This window comes from Neolamprologus brichardi, chromosome 13 (assembly GCF_056152115.1).
Source record: "Neolamprologus brichardi isolate AB-2024 chromosome 13, ASM5615211v1, whole genome shotgun sequence".
Lineage (NCBI taxonomy): Eukaryota > Metazoa > Chordata > Actinopteri > Cichliformes > Cichlidae > Neolamprologus > Neolamprologus brichardi.
This window is the reverse complement of record NC_142116.1, coordinates 6967945-6982451: the sequence shown is the minus strand read 5'-3', so window position 1 is coordinate 6982451 and position 14507 is coordinate 6967945. Positions and strand designations below refer to the sequence as shown.

At 38.9% G+C, this 14507-nt stretch overlaps 1 protein-coding gene across 3 annotated transcripts; it reads right to left on the bottom strand.

The window, feature by feature from the left end:
* Nucleotides 1-2349: 2349 nt before the first annotated feature.
* On the bottom strand, nucleotides 2350-13812 carry aftphb (aftiphilin b). Of its 3 annotated transcripts, none has more exons than XM_087850050.1 (10): nucleotides 13559-13812; nucleotides 10850-12303; nucleotides 10491-10657; nucleotides 9818-9944; nucleotides 9635-9691; nucleotides 9300-9422; nucleotides 9129-9189; nucleotides 3840-3926; nucleotides 3215-3338; nucleotides 2350-3115 (listed from the first exon to the last, which is right to left on the bottom strand). In XM_087850050.1, the coding sequence occupies exons 2-10, from the start codon at nucleotides 12266-12268 to the stop codon at nucleotides 2977-2979; spliced, it is 2304 nt and encodes a 767-aa protein (XP_087706176.1). In that variant the 5' UTR covers nucleotides 12269-12303; nucleotides 13559-13812; the 3' UTR covers nucleotides 2350-2976. The 3 variants fall into 3 exon arrangements, with proteins under 3 accessions (XP_087706176.1, XP_087706177.1, XP_087706178.1); XM_087850051.1 differs by lacking the exon at nucleotides 13559-13812 and adding an exon at nucleotides 13378-13436; XM_087850052.1 differs by lacking the exons at nucleotides 2350-3115; nucleotides 3215-3338; nucleotides 3840-3926 and adding an exon at nucleotides 6494-7902.
* Nucleotides 13813-14507: the final 695 nt, after the last annotated feature.

The following is a 14507-nucleotide window of genomic DNA, read 5'->3' as shown; positions in this document are numbered from 1 at the left end:
CTGACACTGGTCTTCCAGCAGTTTCCAGTTCCTTGGAATTTCTCATTGTTCTGAGTGTTGGCCAGTGAGTGCTGTCAAACAAATTCTTTTTATGCTGGCAAAGACAAACTACAGTTATAGTCAATCATAATCACCAATGCGAAGTTAGTAGGCCTCGTCAAGTTAAATGAAACTGCAGAACCTTAACATTTAAAATATTTGAGTGTATATATATATATTTGAGCCTGCATGTGCACTTGTGATCTTTTGTGGATTAGAGAAAATCCAAAATAAATTCAGATTAGTGTTTTTTGAACAAAGAAAGATGTATGCTGTACAATCGTTCCATCCTGGGAAATGAACAGTTCAAAATTACCAAGAAATTCAGGCCCATGATGAGCGTTTCACTTCTGACCACAACTATATTTATAAATGGCTGCGCACAATCCATGTATCTTATACAAACGTATTAATTTAGAATTACCCTCTCACGCTTCCAGACATATTTTTATTTAGTATAGGAAAAAGGAGAGAACAAATTCCTTTTAGCTTATTTGATTAGTTTCTGATAACACTTACAATCCCTCTTTTCACATTATAATCATGGCAAAAAGAAAGTACACCATCTTTCAATTCACAGGTTTTACAAATCAGGACATAATAAAATAATCTGATCCTTAGCAGGCCTCAAAATTAGGAAAATTAAACCTCTGACAATCAACTAAATGACACATATGACACATTTTGCTAAATGACACATATTACAATGTGTCATTTAGCAAAAACTAACCCAAAAGCAGAAGCAGTGTGTGTAGGTGTTAAGATTTGGATTTGCTTTGCAGCCACGGGCTCTGGGCTTCTTGCAGTTACTGACTCGACCATGAACTCCTCTGCATACCAAATTATTCAAGAATCAAATGTAAGGCCATCTGTCTCATAGATAAAGCTTGGTCAAAACTGGTTCATACAACAGGACAGGACCTTAATATAACCTGAACCTCAATGGGCTGAAGCAACACTGTAACAGAGAGTAGGGTAAAATTCCAAGTCAGACTGCAAGTCATACAGAAAACGATTACTTTAAGTTATTGATGCTAAAGGAGGCTCCATAAACTATTGATTTATGGGGTGTACTTAATTTTTCATAAACTGCTTCTGAAAGAGATGTAAATAGACTCTTCATTAGACAGAACCTTTGCAAAACAGCTTGTGCAGACTTCCGAAGTACTTCAGCTGATATCTTCAATACCTTGCTGGAGAAATGTGCCAGCCTGCTTTAAGGCCTCCACCATTTTTCTGTTTCCCAAAAACAATTAAAATTCGCCTTGATGACTACAGTCCTGTTGCTTTGACCTCATTAGTAATGAAAATGTTTGAGGATGTTGTGTTGTCGCATTTCAAACCCATCATTGACCCCTCCTGGATCCCTTGCACTAAAGTTATGCTTTCAACACCATCATCCCAGCTCTACGTCTCTCCAGGCTGAATGTGCCTGCTCCCACCTACACTGGGATTAGTGACTTCCTGTTTGACAGAAGGCTGCTTGTGAGATCAGGCAGGCCCATTTCAGATTCAAAGAAGGTGTTTTGACTTTGACTGTCATGACTGTACATAAACCCTTCGTTTTATTGTAAAATGACTACAGGAAGCAGCTGTTTGTTTCACAAGAATGTGCGCAAGTGGACAACAAGCTTGTCACGGCAGTATTTCAGGACAATGTTTTTATACTCCAAAGCACCTCAGTAACATAAAACCACTGGAAACAAACAAATGAACAACAATAATGCTAAATATTTTCTAAAATAGTCAGGAACATGTAGCCTATTAGTTTGTGGACATCATAACACATAAAAACAAAAAATTAGCCAGGAGCAGGAAACAGAAAAAAAAATATCATCAAAGACATCTCAAATACTTTCGTGACTTGAATATGGAAACACATGTATGGCATCCTAATACTAAAACAGACGTAACAGAATACTGTAACTGGCATGAAGCAAAACTTTGTAATAGAGGAAGAAAAATGAAAAAGTGAAAACAAAAGTGATCTTGCTAAATCTGAAATTAAACAAACAAAAAAGTTGTTTGAAATATATATTTCTTTAAAAAGGCCACATAATCACATTCTTTCTGTCTTTTATATGATTTGTCTGTTATAGCTTTACATTAAAATAACCGTGTGTGTCGTTTTTAGGTAAAAATAACAACATACATATAAAAATATCCATTTCGACTGACGTGTTTCCTGTAACAGACTAAATAAATCTGTGTGAAAGGGACGTTAAACCAAACTAAATCACAACACTGCACATTGAGGAGAATAATACTTCTACACACTGTACTGTTGCTGCTGATCTTCTGCAGTGCAGTTTGCAGTTTGGTATGCTTTGAAATTTGAATATCCTTATATGTGAGGATATTTTTTTTTACTCACAACTTTCACCCTAAAAGCAGAGGATAGCCAGCAGGTGGAGTATTTTTACTAAAGCAGGAAAATCAACCTCTCGTTTCCCAATAAGTCTCTATGATTTCATGTGACCTCACATGTAGTAGTATACCTATTCCATACCTCTTCAAACAGCCCATGTTGAATCAGCTACATACATGGGAAAGCAGGCCAAGGCCAAGTGAAAGATTAAAGGGTTTTCTCATTTCTCTAATTTGTGCCTTCTCATGTCCCCTGTTCTTCCTCCTGTCTCAGTTCCTAAAATGCATCTGCAGGTCTTGCTACAAGAAGCTACAATCGAGGATGCACAGGTATGTCCTTTGTCCTCTTTTATACACTGAAGTGTTTCACCTGCAGTGTATAAAAGAGTTTTGCAGACAGCTGGAATAAACAATGGAAAGAGAACTCTGCACACAAGCAATCATATCACAATGTGTTTAAAATGATCAGTTGTGTTATCAAACGTTCTGAACTCTTCTATCTGTGTGTGTTTAACAAAAATATCTCAAATTTTCACAATCAAGTTTGTTGTAAATATAAATAATGTGCTGTCATTTTGGAGAAGTGCATGCTTTGGGTAGGAGTACGCTTGGGAACATGAGGACCTTGGCCTGCATGAAAGACAAGTTAGGAAGCACAGCGATCACCCTGGAAGCCTCTTCACTCAGCTCTTCACTCGGCAGGAATTTTCTGTCAGAGAGCACACACAACCAAACAGTAACAGTTAAACTGGTTTTGAATTATTTCAATTTAAAACAAAAAAACAGATCATATATCAGATTCACTGACCTCACTGAAATGCTCGTCTTCTCTGCGGAGGACATCAGGCGATTCAAAGCGTCCTCTAGGTGGCTGCTGTTAGTGTTGATTTCCAGCTTGCTGATGGTCAACTCATACAGCTCTGGATCAATTCCTTTACACAAAAGCGTTTCGTTATAACAAGACATACAACACAAGCAGCATTGAAGGCAGGGGTGGGCAATTAATTTTCCCACGTTCCCAAATGAAACTGGGATTGTTGTGGGTGGATGCGTTAAAAAGCTTATAAAGAGATGAGCCCACTCCCAACCAGTCGTGGCAGATGACTGCCCCTCTTTGTGTCTGGTTCTGCTGAAGGTTTCTTCCTGTTAAAATTAAGTTTTTTCCTTCCCACTGTCAGTAGAGTGTCTTTACCTTATAACATTTAGTGCCATGAGGAGGCTGTTGTTGTGATTTGGCATTATATAAATAACACTGAATTAAATAGATAAGATTAATATTGAGCAAAATTGAGTTCAGCTTAATGGTCTGGCCTTCCACAACAGTCCCAGTTTCTAATGTGGCCTCTTGAGAAAAGTATTTCTCCACCCCTGATCTAGGCTCATTTCTGTATTGCTCCAAGGTAGTATCACAATTGAGAGGTGTAGTTATTTACCTGGAGGGGGACTCTGGCTTTGGGTGCTACTGCTGGACCTGCTCTCATCCTCAGGACCAAAGTAATCCAGACTGAGAGCAGAACAGTCTGTGCTAGCATAAGGGAGAAAGAAGAAGAGGTCTGAAGCTTTGTCTTTTTATCAGGACAGTCAAAGGAAACGGGTACAATTATTAAGGTAAATAAAAGAACCTCAATGGCATGTGGTGTCAGCAGTTTTGTTTGTTAGATGTTATCTACATGTACTCTCCATGACTTGGAGTGTACACTTGGAAGGCAAGTACATGTATATTAGTATGTTAGTTTTAAAGAGGACTCTTACAGCAAAGTTTAAATCAGTGTTTTGGAGCCTGCTGTGGTGGAAGTCTTTAAGTGTGTTTCACTTCTGAGAACACCCAGTGGTGTTGTGTACTGTAGTGAAACCTTTTTCACAGAAGACATACGGTGACTTGTCACAACAGGAATGTAACAAGGGCTTAGTTACCGTAAGTCACATTAAATCACGTGCCACAAGAAATCCTCTAGCTTTATACTTTATACTTAATGTGTCCATGATGGTTTGTTATATTTTTCGTGTAAATAAAGAGCAGAGTTTTTTTTGGGCACACTAAGTTATATGTTAACATTATTCTTCATCATGTTACCAGATGAAGAATAAATATAACCAGCAGTGAAAATTTGAATTTAGACTCAAATTGAGGCATTATTGTTCAGTCATGTTGTCATTTGTAATGCCTGTTAATGTTAAAGGAAAACTGTATACTGACAAAACCAGTCACAACCAGGAGGCTGCCGCTTCACTGCAATGAAGAAGGTTAAACAGTAGAGGTCAGCAGATACACACCGCTAAAGTTGGGTTTTTTGTAGTCCGTTTCCCTTTTAAGTTTTATATGTGATTATTGTGTGTAATACTAGTGAATGGTAATGCTAACAGGTTCCAGCTTAAAGATGAAATAGAATAATCTAATCAAATTAGTAGTCTTTTGTACTAATTGATGAGGATTGCCTTCTCCTGCAGACTCTGGTGGATTTGTCCTTATAAGGTCATGAAATAAAATCTTGTCATTTGTAGTTAAAAAAAAATGTTTGGCCCCAAGTTCGGATTTTTTTTCCCATTTTTGTAAGCAACTGAAGTAGTCTTAAAGGTCAAATACCAACTAACCTTGTGTAAACACACACACACACACACAGCCTGACTAGACAACCACACCTGATTACTACCAGTCCTAACTAAAAATAACTTAGAGATTTTCAGAAGCGCAGAGTCAGTTAAATGACCTTCCAGCAACACAATAATCCTAAATCCAAAGAAATTCTGAAGAACTTAAGAAGAAAGTGATAAACACATCAGTCTGGGATGGGTTACAAAGCTATTTTTGAGGCCGGTTCGTGTAAACCCTTGCAGACACATGGCCTCCAGATCCACAACGAGACATTATCAATAAATAAAGACTTTCCAGGACGGCTCATCCGGGAAGTCATAAAAAAAATAGAGGTCAGCAGAAACACACATCTAAAGAGAAATATGTAAGAAACTGTGCACAGTGGGCAAAAATGAGACCCATGGAAGAGTGTAGACGTTATAGCATCTTTTGAAGAAAACTAAGGCTTATACAGAGTCTGCTAAAACATACTCTAATGGACTCTGACATTTTGGGTCAATGTTTTAAAGAACGATTAGGATGAACTTTTTGTAAGAGAAAAAGTGTCACACCTGGTATAAACCAGACTCAGAATTCAACAAATTGGATGTTTTACGAAGAGTCAAGCGTGGAAGTGTTAGTGTTGTGAATGCTGTTGGAGCCAGTTGGCAGAGAGAAACTTGATATTGACCAAAAATCTTGTAGAACAAAAAGTAGCTGCGGCTGCTGCTGCTGAAGGGTCACCACAGCAGGTGGATCTGCTTGGATTCTCCTAACGCACCCCTCCCATTTTTCTGGGCTTGAAACCAGATCGATGATTACGCTAGCATGTCTGGGGGCTCTTGCCAAAAATCCCAGAACTCAGTTTCGAGTGCAAGGGCAACCCTGGTGAGGCAATGATCTAAACATAAAAATAAACAAAACACTTCCAAGAAGTTCACTTCAAAATGGCTCATAAATTGAATAAAATTCCATTTTAGTGTGAGCTAGTTTGAGGTTGGACTTGAACCCCACTGAGATGCCGTGGAAAGATCTGAAAAGAACCATTAGGCTTCAAAACCAGCCCCCTAAATGTGGCTGCACCAAAGCACAAAGCATTTGGTTGTACGTGTTCTAAAGGTGGCACAATTGGCTATTAAATTCAGAGACGCAATTTCTTATTATAAAGTAATTGCGTCTCTGAATCACATTACAGAATCATTCCTCAAAAGGCTCAACACAATCATTTAGTGCTAACTGAATGTTTTTATGTAAAATCTTGTTTGACTATCTGACAGTTTGGAACAGAAAAATTACAAAATGTAAATTAGATGGGGGTTTAAAAAAAAGTCTCTGCTTTTTGGACTTTTTTGTTGTCTTGCAAAAAAAAAAAAAAAAAAAATCAATAAATAAATAGAAAAGCCATGCAAATGGTTAAACTTTGAGTAATGTAACTCTAGTCAACCACTGAGAAAAGTGGTTTTATCACAAAGTGATAAAAGAGTGAAAACTTGAAGAGAAGACAAACCAAGCAGACAGGATCAACCGATTTATTTCAGTATTTACAACTATTTCCCTCTACTCTGATAGCAGTGCATTAATTCTCAATTTGAGCAGTAAATCTGAATAAATTAAGAGGAAAAAAAGGTTTTTGTCACTGTAGGTCCAAACATTATTTCACTATTTGGGAGAAAAAAAGCACTCATTAGAAAATGCTTAGCAAAAGGCACAACTCATTTAAAAAAAAAAAAAGAGTGTGTGTTTACAGGAACAGTGCAGAAACATGTTTGATTGATAATGAAACACTGAAAAGCACTCAAAACCTGTTTTCTCAAAATAAAGCAAATTGGAATCAAACACTGCCACACAGAACGATCATATCTAGAATCAAGTGCAAAACACCTAAAAGAAAAACAAAGAATTAAGTATTAACTGACAACATAAAAAATCACACCTGCAAGCTTTAACTGTGACTCCTCCTTTGCAATTTTAATTATGAAAGCCTGCCTTCTATTAGGACAGTAATCCCACAAATTAAATTAACCCCAAAATTGGCTTCATATCTAACAGAAAGAAAGAAATAATAAATTACAGAACACACCACACAGTTACATAAAATGATGTACAATAATAAGATTGCATCCTGCATCTTCTTGTATTAATAGATTTGTTCTTGCAAACTGGTCATGTGTTTTGACTTTCTTTCTGCACTCAGCACCACTTACACCCTGCACACTGCCCTCTGCTGTGCAAGCTTCATTATTACAACTTTAGTCTTTGTTCTGCCCTATGTTTTGTCTTCTATGTGTTGCCGATCTAAAAATAAAATAAAATAAAAAAATTACAAATAAATAAAAACAAACAAAACAAACAAAAAACTGAACTCAGATGATCGGGAGATGTAAAATAGGTTCCTCTTTTCGTACAGTTGCCTGAGGACCTGCAGACTGAAATAATCCAGATTTGAGCAAGAACATTACTGCTCAAGTCCAGGAAATGGGTGTAGTAGGTGCTCAGTGCCATCCTTAGTTATATACATGTGTATATCAATAAACACCATCAAAAAAAGATGCTACGTTTCATGCTACAAATTAGAATTAGATTTTATATTTTAGTTAGTAGTCACAATTCACAATTTTAAGTTAGTAAGCTATGCTTTCAGCCACGCTGCATGTCATACATGGAAAACAAACTCTTTGTTATAATTATTTAGCACACTTTATTTTACCTTTACCCTCTTAAACATATGCAGCAGCAAAATGATTTGCGTGGCAAAGTTTGTGTATGACTGTTCACAGCTGTTTTACAGCAATGACAGAGCTATATCTTTTTTAGTGTGTTGGTTTGAATCCATGTCGCATTAAGTTATGAAAGAACCAGATGGGATTTTCCTACCTGCCCTTTTTTTGTTTTTTGTTCTTTGTTTGTGGTCTCATCAAAAAGTTCTGCAATTCAATTGACAAAAGGCAAATTAACAAAAAACAAAGATCTAAAAACAAACAAACAAACAAAAAAATACAACAACAAAAAAAACCCCCAAAAACTGTACCCCAGCAATACTTGGCTGAAGTCCCCTTCAAGATCATCTCCTTGATCTTTGCTTTCCAAAAGTTTGATGTTCATTATGAAATTAGGCAGTCATGCTTGAAGTGATCCAGATGTGCACAGGGAGATTACACTGAAGGGGAGATTGGCCATATTTTAATCTAATTTGCATTTTTCTGTGGACTCTTGGAACCTTATTTTTTATTTTTATTTTTAAATCATACTTTCTGATCAAAGAGAATATTTAATAATTTTTAATTTATAACTCACGATTTTTGGAATTTAGGATGAATACAAACGTTCATTTGAAAACTGCAAAAACATAAAACTGAACAGTACAATAAGTTATGATTCTCATTGACTTGATAAAACATTCCTGAGCAAAAAAAAAAAAAAAAAAAAAAAAAAAAAGTATACTGGTATAGATTATTCTTTTTTAATTTGTCTTTACTAGAAATGTCTAATGGTTGACTTACAGTAATTCTGGCAACAGGTTGATGATATTAGTACTAAGGACCTGGGAGTTTGACCCCCACAATAACCAAAAATTAAAAGACAAAAAAAGAAAAAAAAAAAGATCCTTTAGAAGAACAAATCTGTTAATTATTCAGAGTGCATGTTATTTTCATGCTCAGTGAGTCAACCACAAAACAGAAAAGAAACAGGTTAGTATGCACATCATGTCTTCAATAGGCTTCTTACACATCAGGTGTGAGTTCATTAGAAATTGTCCATAAATAAATTAGACTGATAAATACTGAGATAAATCTTTTCTCAACAGGACAACAGGTAAATACAACAGGTGAAGAAAAAGGGCAAAAAGGGAGATCAGCACAGTGTTTCCCCTGTTTTTGGTCATAATTTCAAAATACTGGATGATTGTTATTCTTGAGAGGAAATTATTATTAAAGGAAAATATTATATTTTGATGACATGTTGTGATCCCGTATTACTGCAAAGCGCCTTAAGGGGAAACACAGTAAATTCAAAGAGAAAAAGCACATGCTGTGAAGATAGTGAGAAGCCCAGAGTTAAATCTTAACAAAAGGTTTGGTTTGATAATAGAAGCCATGACTGGTAGTCTACTTCCGACCCCAGAAATGTGGGGCTCGGCGAGGGGACGTACCGTCCTGAGAGCTGCTAAGGCCACGACCGCTCCAGTCCAGCTGGCTGGAAGGGAGCTCCTCCTGCCATGACATAAAATTGACCTTCTTTAATGGCATTTTAAGTTATTCTATTCATGTGTAATGCTTTGTGATTTTTTTTTTAATAAGTCAAATCAAACAGACAAGTTTACCTGCGCTGAATGTGTTGAGGGGCCCGGTATATCCCGGGGCCCTGGAGGTGCTTGTGCTGTAACAGCTGTGCTTCCTGAAGAGCAGGCAGCTGGCACAGCATCTTTGGTTGGCTCAAGCATTCCCTGAAAGTGACAAAAACTGATATTCCAGCTGGGAAACACTGAATAAAGATACATAAAGAGCAACCGGTCCCACAGGGAAGCGACAAAGCCCAGTATGCTTTAGTACTACTGAATCTGTCCTCCATTCAGAGACAATCAGACAAGACAGTTTGTCTGATCTCCTACCACACACACCAGTGACGTTTATTCACATTTACTGCAGCAAGACTCACCAGGCTGGATGCAAAAGCAGGCACAGTCACAGACTGCTTATTCCTCCCAGTGAACACCTTGGAATTGGGAATGAGCAAGTGTTAGCAACACTATAACATTGGAAAATACCAACAGAATTTTTTGGTCCATTTTAGCAGCAGTTTAAGCCATGTAATGGAAAATGCTACTGATGCCTAACTCACAACGTTTCTTGTGTCCACGCCAAGGCAACTGAGCAGAGTCCTGTTAGTATGGGAGCCCCCCCACTGAAACTGGAGCCCAACTGCATTGTGGACATCCTGATGTGGCCTCAATATCTCCTGCTGAATCCTGGAAGGTCAGAAGAAAATTTAAAAGCAGCTAAGATGTTGAGAAGTTATTACTTTATCTGTTATATCAAGGAAGGAAATTCTAAAATGTTAAGGATACCACTACAAATTGCAAACATATGCACTAATATGATTAGTGCAAACTAATCCTATAGGGTACATCTTCAGACCAGATTTCTATTAACCCATTCATGCATGAATTATGACAACCTCAATCAGGATTTTTTTCTTAAGTATTTTTATTCATCTTTAGGCATGAAAAAGATTTTTGAACTTGATTTTTAACCTATTTTTCAAATAGTTTTTGACATGTCCACTTAGGTGGACAACATCACCTTTGGAGTGTTTGGCAGGGTATGGAGTGACACATCAGTGTCCAATGTAGTGGTTTATGTGCACATAACAAAAACACAAGCTCACATATAGATACTCGATCTACAACAGGAAATCACAGAAAATTAACCAATCCTAAGCCTGAGGGGAAGTTGACAGACTAGCTGATGGCTTTCCAGATTGGTTAAGCCATAGTTCAGGAGGTTCTCCTCACCGCTGAGCACTGCTGGGGACTGGTACCTCCTCCCCACTCTCAGAGAGATGCTCAGCTTGAAGCAAAGCACTGAGGCCAACCAGCTCCTTCTCATCTTCCACAGCTGGAACCACTACCTTTGGGAAACTGGCCTGAAGGATTTCCTGGACACGACAGGGCAGTGAATCCTGGTCAGATAGGAATATAAGATGGTTCATTTTTAAACTAGAAGTTCAGAAATATGTATTTATCTTTTTAAAACATTAATATGCCTTTAAATAGCTTACATTCTTTTTAAAAATTGGTAACATTTAATAATAAAAACAGACAACCGATAATGTAAGCAGAAGTTTAGGTTTTTAAATAAAATTAACCTCTACCTGAGAGCTGTTCCTTCTTGTTCCTTCCACTCTGTCCTGCTTATTCTTTTCCTCATCGTCTACATCAGTCTGCAGGCTGCTGACTGGTGCTCTGAACGGTCTCCAACTTCTTCCATCCTCTGCACTCTGGTCATTGAATTCCGCCCACGACCCCTCTTCATCCTCCTGCGTGGGCGCCGAGCAGAAATCTGCAAAGCTGTCACTCAGTGGGAGATTTCCCAGAATCCGCACGCCTGCATCAGCCGTTTGAAGATCTTCTTGAGGTCTGTGATGCTCAAAACTGATGTCAGTAAAGTCAGCAAATCTGTCTTGCAAATTTGTTCCAGATTGTGACTGTTTGGAGGTAGCAGAATTTTCCTGAGTCGGATATTCGCAGTGATGAACATCCCTGTCTGACTCAGTCTGGTTGAGGTTTGTCACAAAAGAGTCAGAATGTCTGCAGTTTCCCAGGTCTTCATCATCTTCATCAAACTGGTCCCAATCAGTTTGATCATCTTGAGAAGCAAGGGATGAAACATTTGGTTCCAAATCTGCAGAAGCAACCTCAAACGACAAATCATCACTGAAGGATGCCAAGTCCTCTGACATAGGCTCATGCATACTACATGTTTGAAAGATTTCTTCTGCATCTCCATCGTCCTGTACCTCAGAGGTTTGAGGAGAATTACAGCTATTCCTCCTTTCCCTCTGACTATCCCAAGGCTTATCTAGCTCCTCCTCTTCAGAAGGAAAACTCCAATTTTCTGCAGCTTCCTGAGGCTGATGATGGACCTGAGATGGTTGCACAAGTGCTGCATCTCTTTTCTCCCTGTCCCCGATCTCAGTGCAGATGTTTTGTTTTTCTTTGTGTGCACAGTGATATCTGGGCTCAGATTCCATAATAAAATCCTCTTCTGATTCATGTATTTGTTCACTAAAGGTGCCATTTGTCCCTTTTACTCTCGCATCCTCCTGCTCTGCGTTAGCCATTGGAGAGAAGCCACAACACCAGGGATGTCCCGTCTGCTTTGTAAACACAGTGAAATCAGCAAACCCCGTTTCCTCCACAGGAGACCGACCACCCGCTACAGAAGAAGTATGGGCCCCAGAGTTATGTTCTCTTTCAGCAAATCCATTTGTGAGGTGCAAAGAAGGTTCAGCATTATAATCCTCCTGTCCTACATCCATCTGAGCCTTACCAGACTCCAGCTTCACTTTGGATGTAGGCTGGGATTGTTCACCTGCGCAATTAGAGCTGCAACTGGGTTGATGGGTGGCTGGTTCTGAGGTTGGAGAAGGAGGTCTGAAACTAGAAGGTGACTCAGTCGCATCAGCAAAATTAAGAGACTCATCCTCCTCTGATGCCACCTCCCCATCACCATCATCATCATCCATCAGAGGCAAGGAAGAGGAGTGCAAGGGTATGATGTTGGGTTCCATGGGTTCTCCTTGCAGGACCCAAAGGACTCATGCACCTGGTAGAAGAAAGTGCATACAATCAGAAAAGAAGGATAAAAAAAACAACAGCTTCTGGGAATAATTTCAGTGTTAAAGATATTTGCTTAATAATTTATACTTAAAGGTTCTTTTTGGATAAAGCTTATATTTTCGGCTGGATCAAATGACCCTGAACCCTTGTCGGGGGGGCGGGGGGGGCTTTCCATGATGCACTGAGCATTTCTTCCTTAATCATTTCTTTTCACTCTTTACTGCATTCAATCACTAGTAGTTATTAAACTCTGGCTCCCTCTACCATACTCTTTTCTCCCATCTCTGCTCTCTTCCTTAGCTGGTCACGGCAGATCGCTGTTCCTCCCTGTGCCTGGTTCTACCAGAGGTTTTTTCCTGTTAAGAGGGACTTTTTCATTCCCACAGTCACCAAGTACTTGCTCATAAGGGGTTTTCCGATTGTTGGGCTTTTCTTTGTAATACTGTAGTGTCTCTCACTGATTAAATATTCCAATAATAAAATGTGCTGGAAATAAGCAGGCCACGTCCCCTTTAAATATGAATATTTGTTTTACCTTTTTAAAAAAAAAAGCAAATGTTTTTTATTTTATCTTATTAGCCTGGCTCACCTGAGATCAAAATAGCAGGCAGGTGGAACAAAAGACCAACTGAAATAAATTTGGCACAGCCCTGTGATCATTGATTTCCACACTTGTGTACATGGGACTGCTGGCATTCTGCAGAGTTAAATAATGAGGAACTTGCACATAATGTACACAATGAGCAATCTGATTTCCTCATTTCAAATATCACCTTCTTCTTTCATTTGATCTATAAAACCACCTGCATGACTCTCCACCTGGTTCTGATCCTAAGACGCAAGAGAGGCCAGCGCTGCCCCGGACAGTAAGCCGATACGGGAAACAATATCCGCACCTTTGTGCTACTTAGATGAACAGCACAAACCCGAAGTCTTAGCCCTACAGGGTCACAGATAAGCTCTTAACGCAAAAAAAAACAAATGAACTGGAGTCTATTCTGGTTGATTCTATTTAACAAATGTGATCATGCGTGTTTCTGTATTAAACAAGTTAACGCACGCCTTTTGTGGGCGAAAACAAGCACCGCCGTCCTGCCATTTTCTCCAGCCTCTTCATCCTGGACAGACAGACAGGTGTCATCGTGGCATGACGTGAACAGCTGAATGTAGAGTCATGTAAACGCAAACTGTTCACGAAACTCGCTAATTAGGTAGCACTGATCCAAAGAGAGCTTACTCACCAATAAATAATGGGGTTAAAATAAGGTAGTTCCCATACGGCATTCCGCTGTCCTGTTACCGACACAGAAGCTGATTAGCTGACATGGCCAGCGGCTAGCTCATGTAGCCGCTGTCTGACGCTAGCTGTCGGTCAGAATCAGCCAGACAGTGACAGGCCGTTTAACGAGCAATCCCAGCTCTTTATTTATCACCTCTCGTTCACTTCGCCTGTCTGTCAACGGTGCAGCCCTTCTCCATCCTCTCGCGGTCTCCGTAGGCGTCACCTGGGATGCTAAAAGTACTAAGATGTCACACTCTGCTCCATCCACAGTGACGGGAGTAACTCAAGGTCAGCGTCACAGACGGGGAAAGGGATGCCTCTTCAAAATAGACGATCTTCGTTGAAGGGCCTGAGGAAGAATATCGCCTCCTACTGGAGGAAATTTATCCCTAAATTGCCATTTTTTTAACCTCCACTTTGTTACTGTCACTGTAAACAAACGAATAAACAAAACTATGTTTCATGGATCTAAGTTAGCATCCTCAGGTTTGCAACTGTGGGAAATATATTCTTCCTGGTGTTTATCATGTTTTTTTCACCTGTATCAGGTAACCAGATAAGGACAGAAGGTTATCTGTCCTTATCTCATATCCTACAGTACAAAGGCTTAGATAATTTATGGAAATGTGTGCTTTATCACTGTCTATAATTATTATTTTTTTCTGTGCAAACATTCAAAGCAAACACATAAAATATCAGAAAATAAAAAATAAAACTGGGTCGAACTGTGTGAAGACTGGGCTGACTTTTTCTGATTCAGCATAGCTGTTTGTATGGCAGAATAAGAGAAAGTGTCAGGCTTTACAGGCCACATAGTTTCAGGATTTTCTTTAAGTGATTGGTTTGAGATTTTTAGTTGGATGTTGTTACGGTCTTTTCTTCCTGTTTGTTTTGTTGTGCCTTCCTGT